Source organism: Heterodontus francisci, chromosome 1, assembly GCF_036365525.1.
Source record: "Heterodontus francisci isolate sHetFra1 chromosome 1, sHetFra1.hap1, whole genome shotgun sequence".
Lineage (NCBI taxonomy): Eukaryota > Metazoa > Chordata > Chondrichthyes > Heterodontiformes > Heterodontidae > Heterodontus > Heterodontus francisci.
In genome coordinates, this window is record NC_090371.1 from 225,471,039 (window position 1) to 225,491,300 (window position 20,262).

The 20,262-nt window shown below is 43.0% G+C and overlaps 1 protein-coding gene across 1 annotated transcript in view; it reads left to right on the forward strand.

Annotated features, from left to right (window-relative positions):
- Positions 1-20,262, forward strand: part of ppid (peptidylprolyl isomerase D) — a 96,860-nt gene that overhangs the window by 6,397 nt on the left and 70,201 nt on the right. Inside the window, exons 2-3 of the mRNA XM_068041952.1 lie at positions 18,467-18,607; positions 18,738-18,844. Coding sequence (XP_067898053.1) covers positions 18,467-18,607; positions 18,738-18,844 — 248 coding nt within the window. The remainder of the gene's footprint in view (positions 1-18,466; positions 18,608-18,737; positions 18,845-20,262) is intronic.

Here is a 20,262-nt window from a genome sequence, read left to right on the forward strand (position 1 = left end):
GGCTTGCTAGGCTATTTCAGTGGGCATGTAAGAGTCAACCCACATTGGTCTGGAGTTACATGTAGGCCAGACCAGGTAAGGATAGATTTCCTTCCCTAAAGGACATTAGTGAACCAGATGGGTTTTTACAACAATCGACAATGGTTTCATGGCCATCATTAGACTAGCTTTTTTAATTCCAGATTTATTAATTGAATTCAAATTCCACCTTTCTGCTGTGGTATGATTTGAACCCATGTCCCCAGAGCAATACCCCGGGTCTCTGGGTTACTAGGACAGTGACTGTGATGACTGCATTGAAAGCATTATCATGTCTGTCACACCAGCTGATTAGTAGATATGTGAAGGTGGATTGAGAATTGATTTACATTTAAAGATTGCATTATCAGTAGAAATAAGAGTACATAACATTTTACTAGTTGGCTGCAGCTTCTATTATGGACTAACTTTTTCAGTTAATTACACGCTGAACACTGGAAACATGAACTTTTTAATATGCTATATAAATGTCCATTGCTGTGGTACAGCAGCTGCTAAAAAGGGGAAAAAAATCAGCTAATGGTCTCGAGCCCTTTTCTTGGAATAATGACCTGTTCTTTTATACAATTCAACTCTCAAATATTCAGAGAAAGTGAAATTGCCTTTCACACTGGCAAAACATTATTTTAAAGAGCCACAGAATTTTTAAACAATTTTTCAAATGGAATAGTTTTTATGTATCTAGAATCTTAATAAAAGTTCTTACATTCCTGATTAAATGTGCATGGAGTGTTTCACGGAACAATGTGTTAACATCATTCAAAATGCATGCTGACTCATTCAGATTACATTGTGTCAGAAAATAGTTGCCAATCAACAAACTGAAGGTCAAAAGGAAAATTTATTTGGGTTCTCCTGGTGAAAAATGGAAGGGTGCATACATCAGGATAGGAGGAGGGGCAGCCATGATTTTCTTGAATGACATAGGAACATAGTAAGTCGAAAAAGGAATCGGCCATTCAATAATATCGCTGATCTACCTCAACTCCACCTTCCCACGCTACCCCCATATCCCTTAAATCCCTTAGTATCCAAAAATCTATTGATCTCTATCTTGAATATACTCAATGACTGAGTATCCACAGTTCTCTGGGGTAGAAAATTCCAAAGATTCACAACCCTTTGAGTGAAGAAATTTTGCTTCATCTCAGTTCTAAGGTTGCCCCCTGATTCTGAGACTATAACCCCCTAGTTCTAGTCTCCTCAGCCGGGGGGACGGCCTCCAAGATTCTACCCGGTCCGCCCCTTAAGAATTTTTTATGTTTCAATTAAATTATCTCTTATTCTAAATTCCAGTGAATATAGTCCCAGTCTACCCAATCTCTGCTTATAGGACAATTCTTTCATCCCAGGAATCAGTCCAGTGATTTTGTTTTTTGCATTTGCCCTAAGATAAGAGCCTGCTTTAGGTAAGGAAACCAAAACAATACACAGTACTCTAGGTGTGTTCTCAACAAGGCGCTATATAATTATGCAAAGACTTTGTCACTCTTCTACTCCGATTCCTTTGTAATAAAGGCTAACATACAATTTGTCTTGCTGTACCTGCATGTTAATTTTCTGTGCTTCGTATACAAGGCCACCCAGATCCATTTCCCAGTCCCATTTAAAAAAAATATTCCACTTTTCTGTTTTTCTCTACCAAAGTGCTTAACTTCACAATTCCCCACATTTTATTACATCATTCTTGCCCACTCACTCAAGCTGTCTATATCCTTTTGCAGCTTCTTTGTACCTTCCTTATAGCTTACTTTCCGACCTAACTTTGTATCGTAAGCAAACTTGGATACATTACATGCAGACTCTTCATCTAAGTCATTGATATAGTCAGTAAATAGCTGAGGCCCAAGCACTGATCCTTGAGGTACTCCACTCATTACAGCCTGCCAAACAGAAAATGACCCGTTTATTACTGCTCTCTGTTTTCTGTCCGTTAGCCAATTCTCAATGCATGCTAATGTATTACTCCCAATCCCATGAGCGCTAATTTTTTGTAATAGCATCATGTGGCACCTCATTAAAGATAGAAGTCCCCCGTGATTACTGTATTATCGCTGTGAGGCAAGAGTGACTGCCCTTGACATCAACGCAGCATTTGACCGAGCATGTCCTCAATTGAACCTGCCTCCACCAGACTCTCAGGCAGTGCATTCCAGAACTTAACCACTCTGCGTGAAAAAGTTTTTCCCTCATGTCATTTTGCTTCTCTTACCAAATACTTTAAATCTGTGCCCTCTTGCTCTCGATACTTTCACAGTTTCTCTCTACCTACTCTGTCTAGACTCCTCATGATTTCGAATAACTCTACCAAATCACCTCTCAGCCTTCTCTTTCCCAAGGAAAACAGTCCTAACTTCTCCAATCTATCTTCATAACTGCAGTTCCTCATTCTCGTGAATCTTTTCTGTACTCTCTCCAATGCCCTCACATCTTTCCTAAAGTGCGGCGCCCAGAGCTGGATGCAATATTCCAGCTGAGGCCGAACTAGTGTCTTCTAAAAGTTCAACATAACTTCCTTGCTCTTGTACTCTATGCCTCTATTAATAAAGCCCAGGATACTGTATGCTTTATTAGCCGCGCTCTCAACCTGTCCTTCCACCTTCAATGACAATGCACATATACACCCAGTCCCTCTGCTCCTGCACACCCATTAGAATTGTACCCTTTGTTTTATATTGTCTCTTCACGTTCTTCCTCCCAAAATGAATCCGTTCTCATTTATCTGCATTGAATTTCATCTGCCACCTATCTGCCCATACCCCCAACTTGTCTATGTCCTTTTGGAGTTCTACACTATCCTCCTCACAGTTCACAATGCTTCCAAGTTTCATATCATCTGCAGACTTTGAAAATTGTGCCCTGAACAGCAAGGTCTAGGTCATTAACATATATCAGGAAAAGCAAGGATCCCAATACTGACCCCTGGGGAACTCCACTTCAAATCTTCCTCCAGCCCGAAAATCATCCATTAACCACTACTGTTTGTTTCCTGTTAGTCAACCAATTTCGTATCCATGTTGATACCGTCCCTTTTGTTCCTTGAGCTGTAAATTTGCTCACAAGTCTGTTGTGGGGCACTGTATCAAACGCCTTTTGAAAGTCCATGTACACCATATCAACAGCATTGCCGTCATCAACCCTCTCTGTTACCTCCTCAAAAGACTCCAGCAAGTTAGTTAAACATGATTTTCCCTTAAGAAATCCATGTTGGCTTTCCTTAATGAACTCTCATTTGTCCATGTGACTATTAATTTTGCCCCAAATTATTTTTTCTGGAAGTTTCCCCACCACCAAAGTTAGACTGACTGGCTTGTAGTTGCTGGGCTTATCTTTACACCCCTATTTGAACAAGGGTGTAACGTTTGCAATTCTCCAGTCTTCTGGCACCACCCCCGAGTCTAAGGAAGACTGAAAAATTATGGCCAATGCCTCCACAATTTCCATCCTCACTTCACTCAGTATCCTTGGATGCATCACATCCAGTCCTGGTGCTTTATCCACTTTAAGTACAGACAGCTTATCTAATACTTCCTCCTTATCAATTTTAAACCCTTCTAGTGTCTGAATTACCTTCTCTTTCACCATTGCCTGGGTTGCATCTTTCTTGGTAAAGACAGATGCAAAGTATTCATTTAATACCTCAGCTTTGCCCTCTGCCTCCATGTGTAAATCCCCTTTATGGTCCTTAATTTGCCTCTCTCTTCCTTTTACCACCTTTTTACTATTTATATATCTATCAAAAACTTTTCAATTCCCTTCAATGCTAGCTGCCAGTCTCTTTTCATGCTCTCTTTGCTTCTCTTACTTGCTTTTTCATTTTCCCTCTGGACCTTCTATATTCAGCCTGGTTCTCAATATTTTCTACCTGGCATCTGTCATAGCACACTTTTTCTTCTTTATCTTAATCTCTACCTCTTTTGTCATCCAGAGAGCTCTGGATTTGTTTACCTTACCTTTTCCCTTTGAGAGAATATACCTTGACTGTGCCCGAATGGTAGCCCATTGTTCAGCTACTGGTTTTCCTGCCAACTTTTGACTCCAACTTATTTGCCCCAGCTCCATTCTTATTCCTTGAAGTTGGCTTCCCCCCCAGTTAATTATTCTTACTCTGGATTGTTCTTTGTCCTTTTCCATAGTCAGCCTAAACCTTATGATACAATGATCACTATCCCATAAATGCCCTTCTATTGATACTTGATCCACTTGGCCCACCTCATTCCCAAGAACCAGGTCTAGCAGTGCCTCCTTTCTCATTGGACTAGCAATATACTGCTGTAGAAAATTTTCCTGAACACACTCTAGGAACTCTTGCCCCTCACTGCCCTTTACACTACTACTATCCCAGTCTGTGTTTGGGTAATTAAAGTTCATCCATTGTAACTACCCTATAAGTTTTGCACCTCTGTAATTTCCTTGCAAATTTGTTCCACCATGTCCTTCCCACGAGTTGGTGGCCTATAGACAACACCAAGCAATGTAACTGCACCTTTTTCATTCCTTAGCTCTAGCCAAACTGATTCCGTCCTCGACCCCTCTGGAACAGCCTTTTTCTTCAGCACTGCAATGCTTTCCTTAATCAATACTGTCACCCCTCCCACTTTTTTCCTTTTCCTATCTTTCTTGAACACCTTGTATCCAGGAATATTTAACACCCAGGCCTGCCTTTCTTTGAACCAGGTCTCTGTTATAGCCACAACATCATATTTCCACATGGCAATCTGCGCCTGTACCTCACCAGTCTTATTAACCACACTCCTTGCATTCACATACATGCACATTAATCCTGATTTAGACTTTATTACTTTTTCTCCCTTTGATCCTACCTAATAACTTACTATTCCCTACTCTAGTGCTGTCTATCTCCCCCAGTATTTTGTGCACCTTGGTATTCCTCTCTGATATTTGCTCCTAGTTCCCACACTCATGACAAGTTACCAGTTTTGCCTCCCTCCAATCTGAGCTCCCTTTCAGGTTCCCATCCCCTGTCAATCTAGTTTAAACCTGCCCCAACAGCACTAGCAGATCTCCCTACTAAAATGCAACCTGTCAATGTTGTAGAGGTCCCAGAACTGATCCCAATGCCTCATAAATCTGATGCTTTCTCTCCTACACCAGTTCTCCAGCCACATATTAAATCGCTCAATTCTGCTATTCCTGTGCACACTCACATGTGGGACTGGGAGTAATCCTGAGATTACTGCTTTTGAGATCCTGCTTGTTAATCTTTCTAACTCCCGAAAATCTGCTTTCAGGACCTCATCCCCCTTCCTACCTATGTCATTGGTGCTAACGTGGAGCACGACCTCTAGCTGTTCACCCTCCCCCAGAAGAATGACCTGTATTCATTCCATGACAACCTTGACCCTGGCACCAGGGAGGCAACACACCATCCTGGAGTCAGTGTCTATGCCACAGAAATGCCTGTCTGTTCCCCTAACTAACGAATCCCCTATCACTACTGCTCTTCCACTCTCTGCCAGTGGCAACGGTGTGTGCCTTGTAGATGGTTGTGGTTTTTGGAGGTCAATCATCTTAGTCCCAGGACATTACTGTAGCAGTTCCACCGTAGGCCCAACCATCTCCAGTTGCTTCATCAATGACCTTCCCTGCATCATAAGGTCAGAAGTGAGGATGTTCGCTGATGATTCAGCATCATTCGTGACTCCTCAGTTACTGCAACAATCCATGTCCAGGTGCAACAAGACCTGGACAACATCCAGGCTTTGGCTGATGTGTTGCACGAACGCTACTTGCCACTTAAGTGCCAGGCTATGACCATCTCAAACAAGAGATAATCTAATTATCTCCCCTTGGCATTACTGTCACTAAATCCCCCACTCTCAACGTCCTGGAGGTTACTGTTGACCAGATACTGAACTGGACCACCACATAAATACTGTGGCTACAAGAGCAGGTCACAGGCTGGGAATTCTGCAGCAAGTAACTCCCCTCCTGACTCCCCAAAGCCTGTTCACCATCTACAAGGCACAAGTCAGGAATGTGATGGAATACTCTCCACTTGCCTGGATGTCTGCAGCTCCAACAACACTCAAGAAGCTCAGCAGCATCCAGGACAAAGCAGCCCACTTGATGGGCACCCCATCCACCACCTTCAGCATTCATGCCCTTCACCACCGATGCACAGTGGCAGCAGTGTGTACCGTCTACAAGCTGCACTGCAGCCACTCACCAAGGCTCCTTAGACAGCACCTTCCAAACCCGCGACCTCTACCACCTAGAAGGACAAGGACAGCAGATGCAGGGGAATACCGCCACCTGCAAGTTCCCTTCCAAGCCACACACCATCCTAACTTGAAACTATATCGCCGTTCCTTCACTGGTTCAAAATCATGAAACTCGCTTCCTAACAGCACTGTTGGTGTACCGACACCCCAGGGGTTCAAGAGGCAGCTCACCACCACCTTCTAAAGGGCAATTAGGGATGGACAATAAATGATGGTCTAGCCAGTCTAGCTACATCTCATGAACGAATATTTAAAAAATTACCCTTGTTACGTGCACCTCTAATTTCCTGATTTATATTCTGCCTGATGCTGCAACTACTGTTCAGGGGCCTATAAACTACTCCCACCTTTTTTATTTATTCATTCACAGGATGTGGATATCACAAATAAGGCCAGCATTTATAGATCATCCATAATTGCCCTTGAGAAGGTGATAGTGAGCCGCCGCCTTGAATACAACTGAGTAGTTTGCTAGGCCATTTCAGAGATCAGTTAAGAGTCAGCCACATTGCTGTGGGGCTGGGATCGCATATAGGCCAGACCAATTAAGGATGTCAGATTTCCTTCCCTTATTGTTTCTTGGGTCCATCCAAACTGATTCTACATTATGATATTCCGGGCTGAAATGCTTTCTCTCTGCTGTCTTTATCCCATCCTTTATTATCAGGGCTACCTCCTGCTCCTTTTCCATTTTGCCTATCTCTTCAAAAGCAAGTATTCTGGATATATTTAGTTCCCAACCTTGGTCACTCTGCAATCACGGGCTGGATTTTGCCATGGTGGTGGAGGCGGCTGTGCCAGCAGATCTGTGCTGCAGTGAAGTGTGCAGTTGTCCGATGTACTGCCACCTCTGCACAATTTTTCTGGAGGTGGCTTCCCTGGGAGGATGGCCACCTGATAGCAGTGGGCAGACAATTAGTCCAATTAATGGTCCACTTGGGGCAGGTTGAAGACGCCACTGGAATTTCTCAGTGTTGGGCTGGTCCTCTGCTGAGTTGGGTGGCTGGCGGCAGCTTGGAGACGGCCTCCTGCTGGATGTCCAACGTGGCTTTATCTTACTGGCCCCATGAAATGCCCACAGAAGTGTAAAGGCTGCAGCCTCAGCCATGACTCTCCTTGTGGAAGGGTTCCCTTCCACACCGATGGTCCTACGAGCTATGTGTCCTCCACATTTTAACATATTAATAAGGCTTCTGAGGATGCCTGCATTTTGAGGTGCTCTCGTGCTCCCCTACTGCTCAGTATTATCCACCTTTGCCAATGGGGCTGCTGTTGATCCATTGGTGCGGACCTTCCTATTGAGTCTCCTGCCTCGGGAACCCGCCCACCAACTTTAATTGGAAGGTGTTCACTAATTGTCTACCTCCCAGAAAATTCCAATTCTGGGCATGCCTCTGACTGTGCGGGGTCCTGACAATGTTAGGAAATTCAGTCCCACGTCTCCGTAATGGCTGTTAGATCAAGCCCATTCATTTCTATCTGTGCTATTAACTCATCTATTTTGTTGCGAATGCTTTGTGCACTCGTGCCTTTTTGTACTTTTCCCCTGATGTCACCGATGCTAATCTCTCTGTCCCTTCCTAACCCACTCTGCTTACTTTTACTCAAATTGCTACTGTGCTCTATAGCCTTGACATTTCTCTAACTGCTTTTGAATTTACCCTTTCCTAAATCTTCCCCCCCCCCCCCCCAAACCCCGCTCGACTTTATTAGTTTATAGCCCTGCTTACTGCCCTAGTTATTCGATTTGTCAGGACACTGGTTCCAGTCCGGTTTAAGTGAAGCCCATCCCAATGGAACAGCTCCCTTTTCCCCCAGTGCTGGTGCAAGAAACAGAGCACCTGCCTTCCACACCACTCTTTCAGCCGTGCATTTAACCTCCAAATCTGTTTATCAGTTTATCTGTTAATGTCAGTTAATGTATGGCTCAGGTAAGAACCCAGAAATGATTACCTCTGGGGTTCTGTGATTTCATTTAGACCATAGCTTCTGAAACTCTCTCAGCAGTACCTTATTCCTAGTTGTACTTATGTCGTTGGTTCCTGCGTGGACTATGACAACTGGATCCTCCCCCCTCTCCAAGTTCTTCTCCAACCGTGAGATGTCCTGAACTCTGGTTCAGGGTTCACCTGAACCCAGGGGTCATAAGTTTAAGGTGAGGGGCGGGAGGTTTAAGGGGGATTTGAGGAAGAACTTTTTTACCCAGAGGGTGGTGATGATGGTCTGGGAGGGTGGTAGAGGCAGGTTGCCTCACATCCTTGAAAAAGTACCTGGATGAGCACTTGGCACGTCATAACATTAAAGGCTATGGGCCAAGTGCTGGGAAATGGGATTAGGTAGACAGATCAGGTGTTATAATGCATCAGTGCAGACTCGATGGGCCGAAGGGCCTCTTCTGCACTGTATTATTATTCTGGTACCAGGCAGGCAACACAACCTTTGGAACTCCCGGTCATGGCTACAGAGAACAGTATCTATCCCTTGACCATACTGTCTCCTACCACTGCTACTTTCCTTTTCACAGCCCTCCCGCCCCCACTTGAGTTCCCTCCTGTACTATAGTGCTGTGAACAGTTTGCTGTCTACCCTACAGACTTTGCCAGTTCTGAAGAAGGGTCACTGACCTGAAACGTTAACTCTGCTTCTTTCTCCACAGATGCTGCCAGACCTGCTGAGTATTTCCAGCGTTTCTTGTTTTTACTACAGATTTTGCCCTCATCCAGACAGACAGCAGGAACCTGGTACTTGTTGGATGAGGGCAATGGCTGAAGCTCATCCAGCACTGTACCTGAGGTTTCTTACCTGCCTCCTCAGAGTCGCACCCTCTTGTCTCTGACCATTAACCAGACCTGCACCACGACCTAACTTAAAGGGTGTGATTACCTCCCCCTCCTTGATGTCCTGCAATGTCTGCATTTTGGACTTCAGCTGAACAATTCTGAGCTGAAATCACTCGAACTGCAGATACTTGCTGCATATGTGGTTGTCCGCGATCGCAGTACTTTCTATAAACTTCCACATGCTGCAGTTGCACCACACAACCTGTACTGCTATCCCTTTATAACCTTGTTTCATTTATTTAATTACTTAAGTTAAAATAAAATTAAGATTAGAGGCTTTTTAAGTTCCTCCTGTTCTGCACTTTTACTCAGCTCTCCTCTTTGTTTCTGTTTATCAGCCCCTTTATTTTATTATTTAACTTAACTCTTACTATTATTTATGTCAGGCTTTAATTGATCGAAGATTCAGAACCCTTTAAATGTTGTTATCCTCTATTTAGTTAATTTTAATTTTATCCCCGTAGATCTGATTTGTAATATAATTGTTGAACTAATCAATTCTACACTTGACTTAGTTGTAAAATGAATTTATTTATTTAGTGATACAGCACTGAAACAGGCCCTTCGGCCCACCGAGTTTATGCCGACCAACAACCACCCATTTATACTAACCCTACAGTAATCCCATATTCCCTACCACCTACCTATACTAGGGGCAATTTACAACGGCCAATTTACCTATCAACCTGCAATTCTTTGGCTGTGGGAGGAAACCGGAGCAACCGGCGGAAACTCACGCGGTCACAGGGAGAACTTGCAAACTTTGCACAGACAGTACCCAGAATCGAATCCGGGTCCCTGGAGCTGTGAGGCTGCGGTGCTAACCACTGCGCCGCCCATGAGTTAACTGTAGTTTCCTGGTTGCATCACTCCTTTCATGTCACTTTTTCAGGTTTAGGATTTTTAAAAATTCTTCCTTCCACTACAGGGAGATTGCTCCTCTCTGCTCCTCTGGTGCTTTATTCATTCTTCCGTCACAGGGAGATTGCTCCTCTCCGCTCCTCGGGTGCTTTATTCATTCTTCCGTCACAGGGAGATTGCTCCTCTCCGCTCCTCTGGTGCTTTATTCCTTCTTCCATCACAGGGAGATTGCTCCTCTCTGCTCCTCTGGTGCTTTATCCATCCGTCACAGTGAGATTGCTCCTCTCCGCTCCTCTGGTGCCTTATTCATTCTTCCGTCACAGGGAGATTGCTCCTCTCCGCTCCTCTGGTGCTTTATCTCTCCGTCACAGGGAGATTACTCCTCTCTACTCCTCTGGTGCTTTATTCTTCCGTCACTGGGGGATTGCTCCTCTCTGCTCCTCTGGTGCTTTATCTCTCCGTCACTGGGGGATTGCTCCTCTCTGCTCCTCTGGTGCTTTATTCTTCCGTCACAGGGGGATTGCTCCTCTGGTGCTTTATCCTTCCGTCACAGGGGGATTACTCCTCTCTGCTCCTCTGGTGCTTTATTCTTCCGTAACTGGGGGATTGCTCCTCTCTGCTCCTCTGGTGCTTTATCCTTCCGTCACAGGGAGATTGCTCCTCTGGTGCTTTATCCTTCCGTCACAGGGAGATTGCTCCTCTGGTGCTTTATTCTTCCGTCACTGGGGGATTACTCCTCTCCGCTCCTCTGGTGCTTTATTCTTCCGTCACTGGGGGATTGCTCCTCTCTGCTCCTCTGGTGCTTTATTCTTCCGTCACAGGGAGATTGCTCCTCTCTGCTCCTCTGGTGCTTTATTCTTCCGTCACAGGGAGATTGCTCCTCTCTGCTCCTCTGGTGCTTTATCTCTTCGTCACTGGGGGATTGCTCCTCTCTGCTCCTCTGGTGCTATATTCTTCCGTCACAGGGAGATTACTCCTCTCTGCTCCTCTGGTGCTTTATCCTTCCGTCACAGGGAGATTACTCCTCTCTGCTCCTCTGGTGCTTTATCCTTCCGTCACAGGGAGATTACTCCTCTCTGCTCCTCTGGTGCTTTATCCTTCCGTCACAGGGAGATTGCTCCTCTCTGCTCCTCTGGTGCTTTATCTCTCCGTCACAGGGAGATTACTCCTCTCTGCTCCTCTGGTGCTATATTCTTCCGTCACAGGGAGATTACTCCTCTCTGCTCCTCTGGTGCTTTATCCTTCCGTCACAGGGAGATTACTCCTCTCTGCTCCTCTGGTGCTTTATCTCTCCGTCACAGGGAGATTACTCCTCTCTGCTCCTCTGGTGCTTTATCCTTCCGTCACAGGGGGATTGCTCCTCTCTGTTCCTCTGGTGCTTTATCCTTCCGTCAATGGGGGATTGCTCCTCTCTGCTCCTCTGGTGCTTTATCTCTCCGTCACAGGGGGATTGCACCTCTCTGCTCCTCTGGTGCTTTATTCATTCTTCCGTCACAGGGAGATTGCTCTTCTCTGCTCCTCTGGTGCTTTATTCTTCCGTCACTGGGAGATTGCTCCTCTCTGCTCCTCTGGTGCTTTATCCTTCCGTCACAGGGGGATTGCTCCTCTCCGCTCCTCTGGTTCTTTTTTTGCTGCCCCTCTCGCACTTTTTGAATGGCAGAGCAGGCTTGATGGGCACTATGGACTGCACCGGCTCTTATTTCTTGTGTTCTTGATCCGTCGACGGCTCTACGCATTAGTAGAAGCAGCTTGAGATTGGAAATTTTCTGAAAGGTGGAATAATATTCACCGTGTTTTGGCCCAAATCCAGTATGCTTAGCACGAGGAAATCCAGTATTTTCTCTTTTTTTTAAAAAGCATTTAAAATTTTCAGTTTATGTCAGAATTAAATTAAACCACACAAGATAGGCTCTGGTTCAGTGGTAGCGCTTTTGTTTGAGTCAGAAGGTTCAGAACGTAGGAACAGGATTAGGCCAGTTCACTCCTTGACTCTGTTCCACCATTCATTGCGATCCTGGCTGTCTGCAACTAGCTCCATATGCCCTTCTTTGCCCCATATCCCTTAGAAATTATTAACCAAAGATATTACAAATCTCAGGCTTAAACCTAACAGTTGATCTCGCATCAATTGCCGTTTGTGGAAGAGAGTTCAAAACTTCTATTTCCACCCTTCGCATGAAGAAGTGTTTCCTAATTTTACTCCTGAGGTGTTCAGCTCTAATTTTTAGACTATGCCCCCTAGCCCTAGACTCCCTAAGCAGGGGAAATAGTTTCTCTCTATCTGCCCTATCTGTTCCCCCTAATATCTTGAAAACATTGATCATACCACCCTGTAACCATCTAAATTCCAGGGAATACAAGCCTTGTTTGTGTAATCGCTCCTTTTAATTTTGTAATCTCTCCTTGTAATTTAACCCTTGAAGTTCAGGTATTATTCTGCACTCCCTCCAAGGCCAATAAAGCTTTCCTAAGGTGTGGTGTCCAGAGCTACTCACAGTACTCCAGGTGTAGTCTAACCAGCATCTTGTATAGCTGCAGCTTAACCTCAAAACCTTTGTATTCTAGTCCTCTGGATATAAAGGACAGAATTTTATTAGCCTTTGATTTTTTTTTTCTGTACCCGTTCATGACATTTTAACGATTTTTGTACCTGGACTCCCACATCTCTTTGGATTGCCACTGTTTCTAGCGTTCCATCATTTAGAAAGTGCACTGTTCTATCCTTCTTGGGTCCAAAGCGGATGACCTCACATTTGCCGACATGTAATCCATTTGCTCATTCACTTAAACTATTAATATTTCTTTGTAATTTTATGCTTCCATCTACATTGCTTATATTTGTCTAACTTTGTGTCATTGGCAAACTTGAAAATATGGTTTTCTATCCCATCATCTAAGCCGTTAATAAATACAATGAATGGTTAAGGCCCCAACACATCCTTGTGGGACACCATTAGTCACATCCTGCTAGTTAGAGTACCTGTCCGTTATCCATATTCTCTGTCTCCTGCCACTCAGCCAATTTCCTAACCAGGTCAATAATTTGCCTTCAATTCCATGAGCTTCAACTTTAGTTAACAGTCTCTTATGAAGGACTTTATAAAATACCCTCTGGATGTCCAGATAAATAACATCCATAGACGTTCTCCTGCTCACTACTTTAAACAACATCTCAAAAGGTTTGTCAGGCCTGAACTTCAGTTTACAAATACATGCTGGCCCTCTCTGATCAGCTAAAAAATTTTCAAGGTGTTCAGTCACTCTATCCTTAATTATAGACTCTAATAATTTCCCGACAACAGATGTTAGGCTAACTGGTCCACTGGTTGTGGGTTGAAGTCCCACTTCAGAGACTTGAGCACAAAATCTAAGGTGACACTCCCGAGGCTCCATCTGCCCTCTTGGGTAGATGTAAAAGAACCTTTGACATTACTTCAAAGAAGGGAAGGGGAGTTTTCCCTCATATCTTGGCCAATATTTATCCCTCAACCAACATCACTAAAAACAGATTCTGTGATCATTAACTCATTGCTGTTTGTGGGACCTTGCTGTGCACAAATTAGCTGATGCCTTTCCTATATTACAACACTGACTTTAAAAATGCTTCATTGGCTGAAAAGGGCTTTGGATGTTCTGAGGTCTCGAAAGGCACTATATAAATGCAAGTTCTATCAATTGAAAATATCAGTTCTTTCTTTTGTGGGTTTTTTTGGGTAAGTGTGCCTTAAAGCCTAAGAATTCTGTTTGAGAGTTGCTGTGAGCACATGCATTGTATAGTTTAGTCCTGAGCTGCACAGACCTGCAATATTGCAGCTTGATCATTTTATGCTAATTTAACTAATCTCTGTGAGGTTAGTGGTAGAAGTATCCCAATTGGTCTCAATAACCTGAGCTTGGGACAGAAGAAATTGACCAGGATTTTTGTCTTTGGCTACCTGATGACCTCTGCTAGAAAATGTACGTGTACATTTGTTTAGCCTAAGCTTGTATTGGGGACCAAAAACAGAACAATACAGATTTCCAGGGGTGATGAGAGAGGTTTGTACACAAAGACACTTGGGGATGAGTTTAGAGAATCCAGCATTTTTGATTGGATAGGGTCAAAAGTTTTGCCCTGGGAAAAATAATATTTCTTTTAATACAAAAGTATCTATGGAGCTAAATTTGCTGTGCTGCTGTATAATTGCAGAAATATATTTTCTTCACCCATTCATGGGTGTTGACAAAATAATTCGGAGGGTTGACAAGAATGTCAGAAATAAATTAATTTTCATTTCGGAAAAGTAAATTAATACAAGTTACAGAGAAGTCTTCTTGGGAAGTCATTTTGCATCAAAAAGAACAATTCACTAATCTCAGACACAGGAATTGATGAACAAAGTGGATAGGAAACTGAAAAGATTTGTAGATTCTTTATTCAGCAAAACTTGTGTGATGACCTAAGTGAGTCCACCAGTGCGCTCAGCAGTTTAGTTTGCATATACAAATGCTGCACAGTGTAATGTAGATGTTGCTGAAATTTTCATGTCACTCATTTGCTCATCAGAGTATGTATAATTCATCTCATTAAGTGCAACAATTCTTTGAGATTACCAGCTACATGTGAACAATGAATGGCAGAAGATATCAAACAAGCATGAAGAGATGTAAATTATTTGACACACAAATCTATTACACTTATAGAAATAGCTGTATTTTTAAAGAGAAATTTGATATTTGCAATTCTTCATCGACTTGTCTGTTTTCCAAGGGGGATGTTAGTCTTTCAGCACTGGATTTAAAAGAAGCAAGAATGGTTTGTTGCAATTAGTGGTTCTTCTGACAAATCAGCAGATACCTTGACATAGCAATTACATCACTTTGCTCTCAATATAGTTAAGATTCAGCAGATCACAAGTTTCAGCTGGTAACTAATAGCATAAATCATGCAAATGCATGTGATCATTTGTTTAATGCCTCTCGTTGCTAAACAACTGTGCAGAACATGAGTCTTGTTTCAACAGAGCACAAGATATCTTAGAAATGAAGTGATCTAGGCTCGCTATGTGCAACACAACATGGGATAGTCTCTTGCTTACAGCCTGGATCACTGATTCAAGTACAACATGACGTTGATGAACAATAACAATGGAGTTCTTCTGAGATATTTATCATATGTGCAGTGTTGTGCTGTAACTGGTTTGCCCCATGTACTGTGCATCAACAGTACAACTAATGATCGTCAAAAGGTACCATTAATTAGGAACTGCAGTGTCAGCTGTGGCTCAGTGGGTAACACTGTCACCTCAGAGTCAAGGTTGTGGGTTCAAGTCCCATTCCAGGACTTGAACACAAAAATCAAAGCTGACACTCCAATGCAGCAAAGACAGACAAATGGAGGTGCTGTCTTTTGGATGAGGCCTTTCAGGTGGATGTAAAAAATCCCCGATAGTATTTTGAACAAGAGCAGGGGAGTTATCCCTGGTGCCCTGCACAATATTTATCCCTCAAACATGATCAGAAAAACAGAATGTCTGGTCATTATCCCATTCTTGTTTGTGGGAGTTTGCTGTGTGCAAATTGGCAGTTACGTTTCCTGCATTACAATAGTGACTGAACTTCAAAAATTACTTCATTGGCTTTGAAGTGCTTTGGGATGTCCTATGATCATGAAACGCACTATATAAACGCAAGACTTCTTCAATTTTTTTTCCCTGAAAAAAGAAAGAAACTGATTTACAAGACTGTTCACCTTATTTTTTTTTTGTTTACTTGTCCAACATCACCCACGCTTTTCCATTTCGGGATGAGGTGGCCTCTGGTTCTGCCCTCTCTTCCCCTGTAGTATACATTTTGTGGATGCCAGCCAGATAAGGATATGTTGAGATCAGCTATGGTATCCCTAATCACTTCGATGGTCATATAGAGTCATAGCGTTGTACAGCATAGAAACAGGCCCTTCGGCCACCGCGTCCATGCTGACCATCATGCCTATCTATACTAATCCCACCTGCCTGCATTAATTCCATATCCCTCTATGCCTTGCTCATTCAAGTACCTGTCCAGATGCCTCTTAAATGTTGCTACTGTTCCTGCCTCCACCACCTCCTCTGGTATCTCAATCCAGATACCCACTATTCTTTGTGTGAAAAATTTACCCCTTTGATCCCCTTTAAACCTCCTCCCTCTCACCTTAAATCTATGCCCTCTAGTTTTAGTCACCCCTACCATGGGAAACAGACTCTGGCTATCCACCCTATCTATGCCTCTCATAATTTTATATACCTCTATCATGTCCCCTCTCAGCCTCCTTTGCTCCAGCGAAAACAGACCCAGCTTATCCAATCTTTCTTTATAACTCAAGCCCCATTCCGCTGCCCAGACGAAGAATTATCTTTGTTCAACTATATTTTCAATATGGTTATCGTGCTTACCCAGCTTTGTTCTATTTTCATCTTTTTTGTTTCATCTTCGAGAATCTGTGATCCATTTTTGTAGTTCATATGGGAAGTTGTAGGAATGGAGATATCTTTCAAGTCCTTTTCTATTGCAGTTTCCTAACTAACAGATAGTGCTGTCACAGTATTCTAAGCTTAGATCACAACAAAATCTGGATCAAATATGAATAGAGAAATCCAACATACTGACAGTGTAATTGTACTGTCAAAGTTTTTCTAAGGACTGATGCAAGTTTCACCTTTATAAATTGGAACAGATTCAAGTTACAGTAACAAAAAGGAGCATTTTTGATAGATGATTATTGAATTATTTCTTGCTAATCATAGTAAACACAGGGTTAAAATGAAGTACCAATGGGTGATTCATCAAATTGGATAACATCTTCAAAATAGTGCCATGGGATCTGTTTAATGTCTCATCTGAAAGACGACACTTTGGACAATGCAACACTCCCTCGGCACTGAACTGGAGTGTCAGCCTTGATGTTTATGTTCCAAGTCCAAGTCCTGGAGTGGGACTTGAATCCAGAACCTTGTGACTCAGAGGCGAGAGCGCTACCAACCGAGCCATGGCTGACACAGTATAAACACCAGGATGGGCCAGTTGGACTGAATGGCCCTTTTCTGTGTTGTATATTCTATGTAACCCCTGTGGCCTCAGACTGACTATTGAAAGGTTCTGTGTTGGCAGATAGTCACTTAAGGAACCTTGCTTTTAGGGTCAGTTTTATGTTGAGGGCTCACACAGGAGAAGTCTTTGTTGCCTTTGACATTTACAAGAATACTAAAGTTTGTAAAACTAAATTGGCAAGTCTAATAATGTTTCTCAAACACAGCCACCTCTGGTGGCTTGGTGATCTATATTGGATGAAAGATGGGCACATTCCACAGGTCCTTTTGCATGAAGAAGTTGCAGATGTTTCAAGACCACTGGGCTGACAAAGTCTTGGGTTCAAAAACTTCTTTGAAAACCTTCAACATCAATGTAGTAAACAGGGAAGAACTGGCTAACAAACAGGCCACATTAGACAGCTGTGCTGCATTAAGCAGCCGATATGGCTGAGGGGGTGAGGAAAAAAGTGCATTGGGCCTTGACTTAATCATTTGTTGGCTTCATCACCTGGCCCTGTGATTTATGCCTGCACCACTTGTGGCAAGAACTGTTGTTTGAGAATTGTACTGTTCAATCTCAATGGTGCAGCACAGCAAACTGTTTTAGTGCTTGCACCATTTGTTATTTGAGGTGTATGGTTGCTTTACTTAATAAAGTTTGTAATGCTACAAATATAAATACATATATATAATCTTGTCAGAAAGTTCTTTTGGTAGATACCTGATCAAACAGGAAAAGGGAAGCAGAAAAGCAATGAAGGAATTCTTTGATAAATCATGTTTTGTTGTTTATAGCCTAAATCGTGGTCCGACAGAGAGTAAATTTTTTTTAACCTACTGAAATTAAGTTGGTGGCCTGTGCTCTGCCCAGTAAGCTGGAATATATGTAACTGGGGTATTCTATTCAAGCCTTGAACTTTGCTGCATTTTCTGTATAAAGCATACTCTGTAGGAAGCATACGATCTTTTAATGGGAGTGGTTGTTGATAATAGGGTAAAAACTCAAAAACATAACCGCTAATCTCACAGATTCTTAGGTTAGCAGACTTCATCAGAATCTAGTTGTGTGGTATTGTGTAACTCTATATTTAAAGTATAAAATCATAGAATAGTGCAGCACAGAGGGAGTTAATTTGGTCCATCGGTCTGCACCAGTGTAAATTGATTTAATCTGTTTCAGTAACATTAACAAGGAAAACATTTTGTCATCAAAATCTTAATGAACATGATTGGGGTCTTTTCCTCAAGGCCACCTTTTGGAGTAAGTTAACCATCGAGCCGAGTGGGTATACAGAAGTGTATGGTGCTGATAGTAACTAGCTCAACTATTTGATTTCCTGTGGATTTCATTGACTGAAATATTTAATCAGCATAAGTTTTTTTTTTTTTGCAAATGTTCATTTGTCTGAAAGCTAATATCTTTATAATGTAGCAGGACGGATAGTTCTGGAGATTTTTGCTGATGTCTGTCCTAAAACGGCTGAGAATTTTCGTGCTTTATGCACTGGAGAGAAGGGAATTGGACCAACTACTGGAAAACCTCTGCATTTCAAAGGCTGCCCTTTCCACAGGAGTAAGTCAGTTGCTGGACCACGTTACCATGAATATTTTAATTTCTACTTTACTTTAAAATGACATAGCATTCAAATTTTAAAAAAATCTGAATAACAAAAGAACTGACTAATTCTTCCTAATCTTTACAGTTATAAAGAAGTTTATGATCCAGGGAGGTGACTTTTCCAATCAGAATGGAACTGGAGGAGAAAGTATCTATGGAGAGAAATTTGAAGATGAAAACTTTCATTACAAGGTTAAAGAAGGGAATGGGTAGTGAATACTTGTCTTGTAGCTGGAACAGTGAATCAATGTTAAAAGAACAAAGAACAGTACAGCACAGGAACAGGCCATTCAGCCCTCCAAGCCTGCGCCGATCTTGATGCCTGTCTAAACTAAAACCTTCTGCACTTCCGGGGATCGTATCCATCTATTCCCATCCTATTCATGTATTTGTCAAGATGCCTCTTAAACGTCGCGATCACCACCTGGTGCTTCCACCACCTCCCCCGGCAGCATTTCCAGGCACTCACCACCCTCTGTGTAAAGAACTTGCCTCACACATCCCTTCTAAACTTTGCCCCTCGCACCTTAAACCTATGTCCCCTAGTAACTGACTCTTCCACCCTGGGAAAAAGCTTCTGACTATCCACTCTGTCCATGCCACTCATAACTTTGTAAACCTCTAGCATGTCGCCCCTCCACCTCCGTCGTTCCAGTGAAAACAATCCGAGTTTATCCAACCTCTCTTGCGAATACCCTCCAGACCAAGCAACATCCTGGTAAACCTCCTCTGTACCCTCTCCAAAGCCTCCACGTCCTTCTGGTAGTGTGGCGACCAGAATTGTACGCAATATTCCAAGTGTGGCAGAACTAAGGTTCTGTACAGCTGCAGCATGACTTGCCAATTTTCATACTCTATGCCCCAACCGAAGAAGGCAAGCATGCCGTATGCCTTCTTGACTACCTTTTCCACCTGCATTGCCACTTTCAGTGATCTGTGGACCTGTACGCCCAGATCTCTCTGCCTGTCAATACTCCTAAAGGTTCTGCCATTTACTGTATACCTCCCACCTGCATTAGATCTTCCAAAATGCATTACCTCACATTTGTCCAGATTAAACTCCATCTGCCATTTCTCCGCCCAAGTCTCCAACCGATCTATATGCTGCTGTATCCTCTGACAATCCTCATCACTATCCGCAACTCCACCAACCTTTGTGTCGTCCACAAACTTACTAATCAGACCAGCTACATTTTCCTCCAAATCATTTATATATACTACAAACAGCAAAGATCCCAGCACTGATCCCTGTGGAACACCACTAGGCACAGCCCTCCATTCAGAAAAGCACCCTTCCACTGCTACCCTCTGTCTTCTATGACCGAGCCAGTTCTGTATCCATCTTTCCAGCTCACCTCTGATCCCGTGTGACTTCACCTTTTGTACCAGTCTGCCATGGGGGACCTTGTCAAAGGCTTTACTGAAGTCCCTGTAGACAACATCCACTGCCCTTCCTTCATAAATCATCTTCGTCACTTCCTCAAAAAAGTCGATCAAGTTAGTGAGACACGACCTCCCCTTCACAAAACCATGCTGCCTCTCGCTAATAAGTTCATTTGTTTCCAAATGGGAGTAAATCCTGTTCATGGATAATGGATTTTGTGATGTGG